Consider the following 14,827-nt stretch of genomic DNA (forward strand, 5'->3'; position numbering starts at 1 on the left):
CACTAGCTTCAGCACCATAAAGTCCTCTTAACAGAACATAAGGCATCAACAGTAACCCAGGACAAATTCTTACAGGATCGGATTTCTGTTTCCACCACAACCCTTCTATGAGTCACTAGGACAGTGACTCATTCAGCATTAGAAGAGGAGCAGCACATGTTTAACTTGGAGTTTAAAGTATCAGTGTGTTCATTTCAACTTCATCCAAACGTTGATTCACAATCAAATCTCAACAACACGTCTCTCCACTGCTGAAAAATGAACACCAGCACTTAGGGTTGGGGACCACTTGAGAGGCAAACAGAGAAGTCCAGGAGGGGCCTTGTCTGCGCTCTCTTGATTCATCACAGGCATGCAGGGGCATGCCACTCCCTCGCAGGCTACAGTGTGTGAAATCCTAAGGGGAGAGTGGCTGTTCTCATTTTAAAGCGGCCAAGAATCATCTGTGGTAGTGGCTGAACATAAAGTTTAGATTCCCAGACATAGCCCAAGTCGTGAGGAGAGCTGCGAATCTGCATTTTCAGAGTGTGATTCACACTCTGAGAAACACAGCCAAGGTATTTAGTGTTTTAAAGATCTGTGAAGCTCCTAGCCCCACCCCCAACCCTTATGCAGAACCATTAGCCCATAAAGAGCAGTTTGACCTTGAACTGAAATAAGAAATGTGCACACAGGCATTTTTAAACTCCTTGGTTAGCCCAATTTCTTCTCTAGCAGAAGAATCAACACTTGCAAATAAATCCTGGGTCTTAAATAGAGTCTTTCATATGTTAGGAAAATCTCCTGAAGTATAATGGAAACAGCACTGGACTGTGAATTTGGGGACTGAAATCTGTTTCCAGCACTGCCACTTGGCCTCGGGCAGATCCCCAAACACCACACCTAAGAAGAGTTTCTTTGGCCATAAGTTAGGTGACTGCACTAACTTATTTTTAAATCCCTTCCACCTCCAAAATTCTACGAAGCTCAAAAGAAATTAAGAAGAGAGCTGGAAAGGGGAAGGATTTATATGATCTGGAGAAAAAACAGAACGGAAAATTATTACATAAGGTTGCTTTGGTTACTCTTTGAACAATTCAGATAATACCAACTATTCAGGTAAGGAAAACACAGTTGACACACTGTTAGAAACACAAAAATAAAATTATTATTTTTCTAAATGCAAAATGATACTATACTATTAAAGTCAAACTATATTGTTTTAGTTAAATACTGACTGTAAAACTTTTCCAAAATTGTACCACTAAAAATCCTAGATGAAAACACTTCTGATGATTTACTTTGGTTTGAAATTCATTAAATCTAATACCCACCAAAAAAAATAGGAGAGATGGCAATTCATCTTGAAGTTTTTTAGTTCCAAATTAGATCCAGATATAAACTACCACAGCAAATGTGAAAATTATTTTAGAAGATGATATATAACATCACATCAATATCCCAAAATCTAGCAAATGAAAACCATTTCACTCTTCCAGGCAGTAGAAAACCTTACAGACCCCCCGGACCTCAGACAAAATTAACTTCAAATTCTGGCTTCACCATTTACTAGCTGCATGTACAATTGGATTGTTCTCTCTTAGCCTCAGATTCCTCATCTCCAAAATGAAGAGAATAGTGACTACTTCATAGACTTGTTTAAATGAAATGGTGTGCATAAAGTTCCTGGCACTATGTAGAAATTCAATATTTAATATTTTTAAGATTATTTATTTGAAAAGCAGAGTTACAGAGAGGCAGAGAAGAGAGAGAGAGAGAGAGAGAGAGAGATCAATCTTCCATCTTCTGGTTCACTCCCCAAATGGCCACAATGGCCAGAGCTGGGTCAATTCAAAGCAGGAACTAGGAGCCTCTTCTGAGTCTCCCATGTGGGTACAGGGGCCAACCACCTGGGCCATCTTCCACTGCTTTCCCAGGCCATAGCAGAAAGCTGGATCAGAAGTGGAGCAGCTGGGTCTCCAACCGGTACCCATATGGGAAGCAGGCACTGCAGGCAGTTTTACCCACCACACCACTGTGCCATCCCTAATATTTAATATTTTAAATCCTTTCCCATTCCCACATAGCGATGTGCCTCTGGTAGAACTCCCAGTCCAAAATCATCCCAATCGGTGATTAGCGCCTTTGACAAGAACTGTTGCTCTTCTCTCCTAACAAGAAAGCTACCGTTTTTGTGAACAATCCCTATGTGTTAAGTGTTTTAAATACTGCAACTCATTTAATCCTCACAATACTCTATAATTGTATAAGGCAGAAAACACTACTTTTCCCATGATGAAACTGAGACCTGGTGAGACCATGACTGCCCACAGCCACCCAACCACTGACTGGAAATGGCCAGCATCTGTATCCAGGTCACCTGGCTCCAGCTGAAGCAGATCATGATTACACTCTGGTCCTTTATCTCCAGTCACCACCTACCTGTTCCTATATATCACCCAATACAGCGAAGGCATGTAAATGAAAAACATACACTCTTTGGGGGCCGGCGCTGTGGCGCAGTGGGTTAATGCCCTGGCCTGAAGTGCCGGCATCCTATATGGGTGCTGGTTCTAGTCCCAGCTGCTCCTCTTCCACTCCAGCTCTCTGCTACGGCCTGGGATAGCAGTGGAAGATGGGCCAAGTCTTTGGGCCCCTGCACCCATGTGGGAGACCCAGAGGAGGCTCCTGGCTCCTAGCTTTGGATCAGCACAGCTCTGGCCATTGCAGCCATTTGAGGAGTGAAACAGTGGATGGAAGACCTCTCTCTGTGTCTCTACCTCTCTCTGTAACTCTGTCTTTCAAATAAATACAATAAATCTTAAAAAAAAAAAAAAAGCATATACTCTTTGAAAATAATTCTCATGTAACTACAGGTTCACACTGAGTTCCACTGGCAAAACTGCCTGTGAAAACCTGCCCTGAGAGTCCTGCCCACACACTACACTAATTAATCTACTTTCATAAAAACCATGGGACTGATTTTGATCTACAAAGCACAAAATATAAGTTCAGGAGCTTTGTTTCCACCAGAAAGCCATCCTAACTGAACTGGAGGATTTTTGTTAAAGTTTTTCAGCTAATATCTCAAAATTTTCCCACCCTTACTAGACCAAGATGGAAAATAAAATACCTTTCAGTCAAAGCAAGAAAGATAATAGAGAACAAAGCTGAATTTTTTTTTAATTCTTAAAAAATAGAAGGTAGGGGCCGGCGCTGTGGCATAACAGTTAAGGCCCCAGACTGCAGCACTGGCATCCTATATGGACTCCGGTTCAAGTCCCAGCTGCTCCACTTCCAATCCAGCTCTCTGCTAATGCACCTGGGAAAGGAGTGGAGGAGAGCCCAATCCTTGGGCCCCTGCACCCACATGGGAGACCCGGAGGAGGTTCCCAGCTCCTGGCCTCCAATCGGCTCAGTTCTGGCTGTTGTAGCCATTTGGGGATGAACCAGTGGATGGAAGACCTCTCTCTCTCTCTCTCTCTCTCTCTGTAACTCTTTCATATGAATAAAATAAATCTTTAAAAGAAATAGAAGGTAGGGGCCAGCGCTGTGGTGCAGCAGGTTAATGCCCTGGCCTGAAGTACCAACATTCCATATGGGCACCGGTTCTAGTCCTGGCTACTCCTCTTCTAATCCAGCTCTCTGCTATGGCCTGGGAAAGCAGTGGAAGACGGCCCAAGTCCTTGGGCCCCTGCACCCGCATGGGAGACCCAGAAGTCCTGGGTCTCCTGGCTTCAGATCGGCGCAGCTCCGGCCATTGCAGCCATCTGGGGAGTGAACCAGCAGATGGACAACTCTCTCTCTCTGTCTCTACCTCTCTCTGTAACTCTTTCAAATAAATAAAAATAAACCTTTAAAAAAAAAGAAAAGAAGGAAAATATTCCATTAACTCACCAAGATTTTAGGGCAAAGAGAAAAAGGAAATTCTTAAAGGGTGTGGATATACAGAGCATGTCTCACCCCAGTACCTCAAAGGGGAGATGGAAGTGGGTTTGACATCATAAAAAACAAGCAGTGCCTTCAGACCAGCAGACCATCCCCAGGAGACACCACTCAGTGTCCAGATTTTTCAGTTGGCATTTTCAGTTTGGGGTTTTTGTCCTTAAATCATGTTTTCATGAAACCAATAACAATGAACTTGTTAATTAAGGCAAGGGATAATCTATATCCTTTATTACTAAAGTAATAGGGAAAAAAAACTAGAAGGTAACAAAAAAAGAGAAGATAAAACAGAAATTAGGGTCTAAGGACATCAATTACTTCATAAGACTTAACAAATGAAGTTAGTTCTCACTTATGGGCTGTAAATTCAAATGTTCTTAACTCTTTTGCTTAATTTGATACAAAGCTCCATGGCAATATCTTAGGGAGGAAAGAGACAAAAATCACTAATGGAAGAAATAAGATGACTCGCTTTTCACCCATCATTATAGCCTGACCTGATTTCAAATGCCAAACACTGGGGCCAGTATTATGGCACTGCGGTTAAGCCGCTGCTTCCAACACTAGCATCCATGTCGGCATCAGATGGAGCTCAGCTGCTCCACTTCTGACCCAGCTGCTACCAGTACACCTAGGAAAGCAGCAACAGATGACCCAAGGGTTTGGGCCCCTGCCCCCAAAGTGGGAAAACGAGATGGAGTTCCAGGCTCCTGGGCCCTGCCCTGGACATTACAGCCATTTGGGGAGTAAACCAGCAGCTCCCTCTCTCCCTTTGTAACTCTGCCTTCCAAATAAATAAAATAAAAATCTTTAACAAATAGCCGGCACCGTGGCTCAATAGGCTAATCCTCCGCCTTGCGGCGCCGGCACATCGGGTTCTAGTCCCGGTCAGGGCACCGGATTCTGTCCCAGTTGCCCCTCTTCCAGGACAGCTCTCTGCTGTGGCCCGGGAGTGCAGTGGAGGATGGCCCAAGTGCTTGGGCCCTGCACCCCATGGGAGACCAGGAGAAGCACCTGGCTCCTGCCATCGGATCAGCGCGGTGCGCCAGCTGCAGCATGCCAGCTGCAGCGGCCATTGGAGGGTGAACCAACAGCAAAGGAAGACCCCTCTCTGTCTCTCTCTCACTGTCCACTCTGCCTGTCAAAAATTTTTTTAAAAAAATCTTTAACAAATGCCAATAGCTGCTCCATTGTCTCCTCTCTGGTAATTTGTACTCACTTAACTCTTACTATGTTGTGTCAATTATACTTATCTAATCAATTCTTTTTTTTTTTTTTTTTTTTTTTTTGACAGGCAGAGTGGACAGTGAGAGAGAGAGACAGAGAGAAAGGTCTTCCTTTGCCGTTGGTTCACCCTCCAATGGCCGCCGCGGCTGGCAAACTGAGGCCAGCACACCGCGCTGATCTGAAGCCAGTAGCCTTAATCAACTCTTAGACAAAGGAAGACAAGCTCATGAACCCAGTTCTCTTCACTGCAGAGATGGTGACGCTGCAGCAGATGTTGAGGGGCGAGGGGCGAGGGGCGAGGGGAGTCAGGGGAGTGGTGACAATGACAAGTACACTTCAGCATCCGGATCTCACCACCACAGTGGCATGAAGACATCTGCACAGAACTTCCTCCAAGTTTAGTAGAAACACTTTTTAAAGGGCTACTGTTCACCAAAACGAAATTAACTTAATACAACCAATGTTACTGGCCTCAAGGGTAGAAATGAAAATAAAATTCCCCCCACATCTGTCAAACACATAAATGAACTATTCCCTGAAAAAAAAAACTATACTTGTCTGCCTTTATTCAAGTATATTCTGCAGTTTGAATACTTTAGTTATTACTATTTCTGACACAAAGTAAGCCAGAAATACATTCTGGCTATGGTAAAATGCACCCTTATCGAGGGATTTCTCTGAAGTCTAGGACTGTTGGAAATGAGCCATTCTAAAACTGCCTTCCTCCTTATCCAGTCTGCCAGGAGATGAATCTTGATTAAAACCAACCTTGTCTCCAGGGCCCTCGTAAGAAAGCGATGAAATAATCAGATCAAATATATACATTTGTTTATGTGATGGGAGAAACAGAACATGACTCCTGTGAAGAGCCAGACCCCTCTGATTTAGAAGCCCTCATTTACCTACATATTGTTAGACTGGAGAAGTCAGACAAAGCAAAGGATGTGAGGACCAGGAGGGAGAAACGTCTTATTCCTTAAGCCCCAAGATTACAGGAAGCATCTGCTCCGAGAACAATAACTCAGCCTCTGATAACAGACTAACATTCTCCTCTGGAAAGGGGAAAGTGCTCCTAGCCATGGTAGTTTCAATGAAACTGGATGCCAACAGAGTCAAAAACAGCCCATTTTCCCTCTTTCCTTTTCATCAGCCTTTCTGCTCCTGTTTTCCAATCTAGCCTCGAGCACTTAAGTCTTCCAAAGGGCTAACACGGACCCTCCTCCCAAAAGAAAAAACCTAAGAATAAAGTTACAAACCAAACTACAACAACATGCACTCCCAGTGATTTTTGGACTGATAAAGGAGAGCCAGCATCGCAGTGCAGTGGGTTAAGCCCCTCGCTTGCAATACTACCATCCTATCCGCTGCTCCGCTTCCAATCCAGCTCTGCTACAGTGCCTGGGAAAGCAGCGGAAGATGGCCCAAGTGCTTGGGCCCTGCACCCACATGGGAGACCAGGATAGAGTTCCAGGTTCCTGGCTCTGGACTGGCTGAACCCAAGCTGTGGCGGCTGTTTGGGGAGTGAACTGGTAAACAGAAAATATCTCTCTATCTTTTTCCATCTCTCTCTCTCCCCCCACAATCTGTTGCTCTGCCTTTCAAATAAATATTTAAAAAAAAAAAAAGAGTAATAAAGGAGACTGCAGAAAACATGGGAGAAATTCTAAAATAACAGCATAGAAACGCCCAGCAGAGCCCAAATACTCATCAGAATCATCTATGTTATTCTAGGACCTCTGCATTGCTGTAAAACTGCCATATCAGTAGAGTCAAACTCATAAATTCTTAATAAATAATGAATATGAAACTGCCTTAATTATTATCTCCTGTGATTTTGTAGTTCAATATTTTCTTTAGCTACTCTCATAAGACCAAGATTCATTCATTTTCAGAAATGACAGTTCACTAGTGAAATTTGACATCTTCCCCCATGTACAGAAAGTGGTACTGTCTGCAACCTTGTCTTCAGTATTATTACTACCAGTAGTATTAGCAGTTGTCATGTATTGAGTACTACATACTGTTGTTAACTTTATAACTACACTTCAAAGTTAGTTTCATTATCTCTGTTTTACAAATGAGGAAACTGATGATCAGAGCAAGTAAGTAACCTGTCCAAGATCACAGGAGTATGACAGTTGTGCCAGGACCCAAACCAGATCACACCTATGCTTTCTCTCCACTTCCGACACTGCTGCTATGGGAGATAAAGTGGTACAGGCTGGCCATTACACACAGCCTCTCTTCCTGAATCCCACCCCAAATTTACCCAGGTGGTCAGTCAGCTTCCAGTGGGGAAAGAGCCACAAATGTAGACATAATCTTTCATTTCATCTCCTTTCATGATGGGCAACTTCTCTGTGCTGGTAGACGACAAGTATTTATTTAATGAGCTCATGAGGAATGCCATTCACCCTTCATTATGTGCCCTTCAATGATTTCTTTGAAAGAAAACTCTAAACTGTTTAGAAATTCATGCCCTGATCTCTGGCCTTTGACAACCTGCTACATTCTTCTAGTGTTTATATCTGGGTGGTAGGATTACCAGTGATTTTGGTTTATTTCCTTTACTTCCAGTGTTTATCAAGCTGTAAGTGCAGAGCATTTATTGCTCTCGTGATTAGAAAAAAATACAATAAATATTCATTTTAAGGAGGAAAGCTTAAGTAGTGACTCCCTTCTCCCCAGAAAGAAAATTATTTTTTCCTTAGTATTGAAAAATAAAACATTCTTAATACAGGGCCAGACTGGAGGTAAGAATGATTTGTCCTTCCACAAATTGCTCACATTTCACTCTACTTTTCTTTTTCCTTTTTTTATTACTTTAAGCATTAAGATATACCCCCACAAAACTAGATTTTAATTATTGTGTGGTTGGCAGCTCATGACAAGAGCCTCAGGTGATCACTGATGTCATAAATAAGAGTGTCAATTGTTAAACCAATAACAGGAGTCACTGTGCACTTACTTCCCATGTAGGACCTCTGTCTTTAATGACTTGTACTATGAGAATTTATGGTGGCCGGCACCGCGGCTCACTAGGCTAATCCTCCGCCTTGCGGCGCCGGCACACCGGGTTCTAGTCCCGGTCGGGGCGCCGGATTCTGTCCCGGTTGCCCCTCTTCCAGGCCAGCTCTCTGCTGTGGCCCGGGAAGGCAGTGGAGGATGGCCCAAGTGCTTGTGCCCTGCACCCCATGGGAGACCAGGAGAAGCACCTGGCTCCTGCCATCGAATCAGTGTGGTGCGCTGGCCGCAGCGCGCCAGTCGTGGCAGCCATTGGAGGGTGAACCAACGGCAAAAGGAAGACCTTTCTGTCTCTCTCTCTCACTATCCACTCTGCCTGTCAAAAAAAAGAGAGAGAGAGAATTAATGGTAAAACATGTCTTCAGCCGGCGCCGCGGCTCACTAGGCTAATCCTCCGCCTACGGCGCTGGCACACTGGGTTATAGTCCCGGTCGGGGCGCCAGATTCTGTCCTGGTTGCCCCTCTTCCAGGCCAGCTCTCTGCTGTGGCCCGGGAGTGCAGTGGAGGATGGCCCAAGTGCTTGGGCCCTGCACCCCCATGGGAGACCAGGAGAGGCACCTGGCTCCTGGCTTCGGATCAGTGCGGTGCGCTGGCCGCAGCAGCCGTTGGAGGGTGAACCAACGGCAAAGGAAGACCTTTCTCTCTGTCTCTCTCTCTCACTGTCCACTCTGCCTGTCAAAAAAATAAAAATTAAAAAATAAAATAAAATAAAAAAAACATGTCTTCAACAGTACTTTATACTTTGTGTGTCTGTGTGGGTACAAACTGTTGAAATCTTTATTTAGTATAGAGTTGGTCTTCTGTATATAAAGATAATTAAAAATGAATCTTAATGAAGAATGGAATGGGAGAGGGAGTAGGAATTGGGACAGGATTGGGGTGGGAGGGCGGGAATGGGGGTAAGAACCACTATATTCCTAAAGCTGTACCCATGAAATTAGTATTTATTTCTAAAAAATAAATAAATAAATAATTTTTAAAAATTACTGTGTGGCTTTTCTGTTCCTTCCCAGAGGCCTATGTAGTAAAATCCTCCATGGCAAATCCACATGGTTTTGTCAAAGATGAGCTTTTTCCTTGTGGGAAACATGCAGCCTACATTTCCCAGCCTCTTTTGCCATTTGAATACAAGCAGTGGTGATAGGAGCTTGTCCAGGCCTGGTCCAGAAAAACCTCACATACGAGAAACTCCATGTTCTTCCTCCATAGTCTTGGGAGTCACATGTTGGTGATGATGATGGAACCACAAATGAAAGAAAGCCTGAGTTATCCGAGCTTCCACTTGGAAGAGTGCCCAGGAACACCATTTTGGACTTACATAAATGAGAATTACGGAATTACACAATGGAAGTTAAAGGTGTGTTTTGGGAGCCACTGCAAATTGGGGGTACTCTGTTACACTAATTACCTAACCTGTGGTTCTGTTAACACAGTCCAAGTATTACTGCAGGAGGGTAAGGAGCTGTGCTGTTCATCCTACCTTTGTCGAAGACCCCTTCTGCTTCCAGGACAGACACGTTTAGGTTTGATGCCATCTTGAACAGCTCTGCCTTCACAGTGACCTGTGAGGGACTGTGTTCCAGAAGCTCCACTCCAATAGTCACATTTCCTCCGGGCCTGATGATCCCTGGGGCTGTCACCAGAAACCGGGGCCTAAAGAATTCCCAACCAGGGAGAAACAAAGTTTCTTAGCCTCACTTCTCCAATCATTCTTTTGTGATCCTCAAATTTCATAGATAGTGACATAGACTCTGCATACTGGGCCAACAGTTAATATTGTTCCATTGCTCTATTTAGCAGCAGCATTTGAATGCTACTGAAACAACAATAATCCCCACAAATCAATTTTAATGCAATAATTCATGCACCACTCTTAAAGGAAGACCTATGTCACGTTTCATTTCATTTTTATTTATTTGAGAGACAGAAAAAGCTCTCATTTGCTACTCACTCCCCAAAATGCCCACAAGCTGGGGCTTCAGGAGGCCAGGAACACAACCCGGGTCTTTCATGTGAGTGTCAGCAGCTCAACTGCTACCTCTCAGGGTCTGCAGGAGCCAGAGCCAAGCGTCAAGCCCAGGTACTCCAATCCAGGTGACCCGCATCTTAATCCATATCTTAACTTCTAGGCTACACCATGGCCCCAGGCTTGCATTATTAATTCCATCTTGTGAACTCCAGCCAGCACAGGAACAGCCACGGTGTACCTGGCTTAAACAGAAGCTTGCAGAAATTACTGTTCTAGCACAAGACTCTAAGCTTCTGTGCAAAGGCCTTTATCCTAGCTAAAAAAATAAATAAATAAATAAATAGGATGTCTGCCTGTTTTCTTTTTCAAAGCCTTTTGCTCTAGCTCGCACCCAAGGTGGGTAAAGCAATCATTACACCAACACCGTCTGAAAATAAACTGCCCGTGGAGAAGCTCCCAGGTGTAGCAGACCAGATCAGGCCTCCAAGCAGCAGATTCTCTGCCGAAGCTAAGGGTTAGGACTCAACTGCAAAACTCATTAGGGATGGAGCACTTTCCATGATCTGGGCGCTCATGTCAGTTATCTTCCTCCAGTAGCTGCATTTGAACCCACACTTGGTCACCTCAGCCACACACTGACAATGTCAAAGCCGAGACGCCCTCTTTAGAAAAATATATGTATCATGCATTGGAGAGAAGCAGCGGGTTATCTGGGAACAAAATGTTAAGAAGCAAAAGGCAGAGGCAATATGGACTAAAAGTAAAAGGGCTCAGAAAGCCTGAGGGACGTTTGACCAACTCCAAGGGAGAAGAAAGTTATCAGTCCCAGGGAGAGCCACACCGCAGCCACCGAGCCTCCAACCTCCAGCCGGTGCTCAGCTGGGGACGGCCGGCGCGCGGGCTGCAGTGTGGCCTCCACAGCCTCCCGCAGCCTCCCTCTGCCGGGGCTCAGGGCGCGCCCGCTCCGCGCGCGCCCGCCCCGCGCTCCTACCGGGGGGCCGCGGCCACTGCCGCGCAGCACAGGCAGAGGAGGTGGGCGGCGGTCAGCAGCGGCGGGCTCCGCATCTCGCCGGCGTCTGCCTGGGCGGCCTTCCTCTGCGGGGGAAACTCTCGGGCACCGCGGGGTGTGGCCAGCCACCTCCTCCCAGATTTTTTTTTTTTTTTTTTTTTCCCTCCTGACTGTGGAGTTTAGCAATCTGAAATGGGCGCGCCTAGAAGCGGAGAGCTCTAAATTGAGACGAGACTTGGCGGCTCCACCCCCACCACGCGCATCACGTTCCGGGGGGCGGGGGTGGGTAGATCCCGGTCTCTGAGCGCCCGACCTGTCCCCAGCACCCTGCTTCCCGCAGAGAGGAGCGGGCGCCCGCTTCCCGGGCCGCTGGGCTCCTCGCGCTGTTTACGCTTAGCACGCTACCGACCGGGCCCGGAGTGCACGAACAGGCCCACCCTTGGGAGCCGAGATTCACAGCAGCTATGTGAAGTGGGAAAAAATCAGTCATTGTCCTCCAGACTATGAGTCAGAATTGTAGAGAAATGGCAAACACACACACACACACACACACACACACACCAAACGGGCGTGTTTTCTGGGTAGTCGTTCAATGTATATGAGTAGGGACAGAGGAAAATTTTTTTCTTCTGCTTAAAGCAAAAATTGAGGTACACTGCTTTCCTGCCCACAAGAAAGTGCTACGGGGTCTCTCACCTTTAAAAAAGGATAAAAGAACTCTGGCACGTGCAAAAGTAAGGTGTTGCTGCTTAGAAGCCTGGGAAGATGCGTGTGTCCTTGCAGCTGTCTCTATAAACACATTTGCCACAGGAAGTATTCATTAGGACCATAAAGCTTGCGGCAATTTGTCTTAGCACGAGTAGGGGTGAGGCGGCTCTCCCGTCGGAATGGGTGCCCGTGGCCCAGCAGTTGCGCCGGCCTGCTCTTCACATCCCGAGTTTTCTGTACCCTTCCGCCCACCTTGGCAACGTCCCAGTCTTCAGATGACTCAGGTTTCACCATGACTACACCATAAAAGCAGGGAACTGCCAGAAACGACTGAAAAGCGGCACATTCGGTCCTTGACAACGTCAGCTTTCTAATTCTTGGAGAAATTTTAGACGGTAACATTTTACCATGGGGGCAAAATGCTACCGGAAAAGAGGTCACCGGAGGTTTGTCTCAGGGAAAGCTCAGATAAAGCTAAATAAGGGGCAAGCAGCACCTAGACAAACTGCGGCTTCCGGAGGCCAGGAACTGGCGTTCCTCCCTTTCCTGTGCCACCCTTTTTCACCCTGCCGAGCAGCCTGCAGAAATCCTAACGTCTCCTCCTATGGGCAGCCTGTCTTTAGTGGTGGCTTCCTGTGCAGGCAGGACTCGGGCGTGGTTAAGCCTGAGCAGAGCCAGGTGCTGAGGGCTCCTGACAGCTGCCCCTGCACATCTGGCCTCCTCATCTCTGTAACTCAGAGAGGAGGATCAGGGCCACGTGTGGTCGAAACGGCAACGTCCAAATCGGTGCTTCTCACGCTCCAGTGTGTTCAAGAACTACTGATATGGCTTATCTAGGATTCTGCTTTATGTCAGCAGGTGAGCCACAGTGGGGCTACAAGTAGGGACAACTCTGGGGGATCTCTAAGGTGCAAAGGAAGTTGATAATTCTTCTCAAGCTTTCACTTTATTAAAGGAGATCAATAAATTCAGGTTCGGGTGGGCATCATGGTGCAGCGAGTTAAGCCACTCCTGGGTTTAAGTCCCACCTACTTTGCTTCCGATCCAACTCCCTGCTAATGGTGCCTGAGGAGCAGCAGATAATGATTCATACACTTCAGTTCTTGCCACTCATGTGGGAAACCAGGATGGAGTTCCGGGCTCCTGGTTTCAGTCTAGCCCAGCCCTGGCTAATTGTGGGCATTTGGGAAGTGAAACAGAAGACAGAAAATTCTCACCCTCCCTCCCTCGTGTGTGTGTGTGTGTGTGTGTGTGTCTGTCTCATTTTGAAATAAGTACAATCCAGCTCCCTGCTAATATGCCTGGGAAAGCATCGGAGGATGACCCAAGTCCCTAGGCCTCTGCACCCAAGTGGGAGACCCAGAGAAGCTCCTGGCTCCTGGCTTCAGATTGGCCCAGCTACTGCAGCTATTTGGGGGAGTGAACCAGGAGTTGGAAGACCTCTCTGTCTCTACCTCTTTCTGTAACTCTTTCAAATAAATAAAATAAATCTTAAAAAAAAAAAAAAAAACTGAGGAAACTCATTAAAAAATTCATTTCAGAGTTGTTGTTTTTTTTCAATTAATTAGGAAAAACTGAAAATAGCCTGAACATCTAACAATAAGAGATCCGGGTTAAATAAATTATGGCATAGCTGTGCAATGGAATACTGTGATATAATTAAAATTATGTTGTTGAATTGGACACTGTTTAATCATTTAGACACAAATATTCATGAAATATTCTGGGGGATGCTGTTTTATAAAACAAATGTGATTCCATTTTTATAAAAATACAGTATATGTGTACATAGATATAGATGCATGAATAATTCAAAAGTTCATGGAAAGTGATCACACACTTTTATTACACACATTTTCCAAAAATGTTTTGAAGCTCCCTCATGTGGACTGAAGAAAGACTTGAAGGGTACTCAGCAAAATATTATTAGTGTTCTGATGATTACCTGTATCTGTCAAGTTTACCTCAATAACTACAGATTATTTTTCCTTTAAGAAGAAAACAACCAGGTAGGTATTGTGGCACAGCGAGTTAAGCCGCTACCTGCTTCAAGTCCTAGCCCCTCCACTTGCAGTGAGCTTCCTGCTAATACATCATGTGAGGCAGCAAGCGATGAGTCAGCACCTGGGCCCTGACCCCTACGTGGGAGACCCAGAAGCAGCTTTCTGGGCTCTTGACTTAGACCTGGGCTAGCCCTGGCTATTGTGGGTATTCGGGGAGTGAACCAGCAGATGGAAAACCTTTCTACATAGCCTCTGAAGGAGAATCCTAGACACTCTTTTCAACAAAGTTCGTTGATTTTTATACCAAAAATAAATGTAGTTTCCCCATGAAAGCTGCATGATCTTTGGGACAAGAACCCCACACTGCTATCATGTCTCTCCTGAGCTGTCTTTAGGACATGGTTCAATGAGAGAGGCAGAACCACTGTGAGTGAGACAGACTCTAAGGAATCATGGAAGCTAGTGGGGCCAGCCACACAGGCCATTGCCTCTGGGTCTAGTGCTGAGCCTAAAGTCGCCATAAATCAACCAAGGGAAGAAAGCTAAATGTCAATGAGGAAAAGGAAAATTTGATAGAGAACAGGAAGCCCTGTCTCTCTTACTACTTCCAACTTCAGTGCTATGGGTAATCTGCAGAAGCTGATACCCTTCACCTAGAGTTGTGTAGTATCTTGGTCCACAATTCACAGGAAGTTGAAGGAGACCCTCTGGGAACTGGGGAAACTATGGGCTTGATGGCAGCCCCCCAACTACAAAGTGAGCTGCCACATCAATAATAATAGGGACGGCTGGCGCCACGGCTCACTAGGCTAATCCTCCGCCTTGCGGCGCTGGCACACTGGGTTCTAGTCCCGGTCGGGGCGCCGGATTCTGTCCCGGTTGCCCCTCTTCCAGGCCAGCTCTCTGTTGTGGCCAGGGAGTGCAGTGGAGGATGGCCCAAGTGCTTGGGCCCTGCACCCCATG

The 14,827-nt window shown here is 45.9% G+C and overlaps 1 protein-coding gene across 1 annotated transcript in view; it reads right to left on the reverse strand.

The window, feature by feature from the left end:
• CD109 (CD109 molecule) overlaps positions 1 to 11,593 on the reverse strand; it is a 168,114-nt gene extending 156,521 nt beyond the window's left edge. Inside the window, exons 1-2 of the mRNA XM_070073883.2 lie at positions 11,136 to 11,593; positions 9,656 to 9,828 (exon numbers count right to left, since the gene is read on the reverse strand). Of these exons, the coding sequence (XP_069929984.2) occupies positions 9,656 to 9,828; positions 11,136 to 11,209 (247 nt within the window). The 5' untranslated portion in view covers positions 11,210 to 11,593. The remainder of the gene's footprint in view (positions 1 to 9,655; positions 9,829 to 11,135) is intronic.
• Between the last annotated feature and the right edge of the window lie 3,234 nt (positions 11,594 to 14,827).

The sequence above is a fragment of the Oryctolagus cuniculus genome, chromosome 5 (assembly GCF_051225735.1).
Source record: "Oryctolagus cuniculus isolate XC-2025 breed Fujian yellow rabbit chromosome 5, ASM5122573v1, whole genome shotgun sequence".
NCBI classification, from domain to species: domain Eukaryota; kingdom Metazoa; phylum Chordata; class Mammalia; order Lagomorpha; family Leporidae; genus Oryctolagus; species Oryctolagus cuniculus.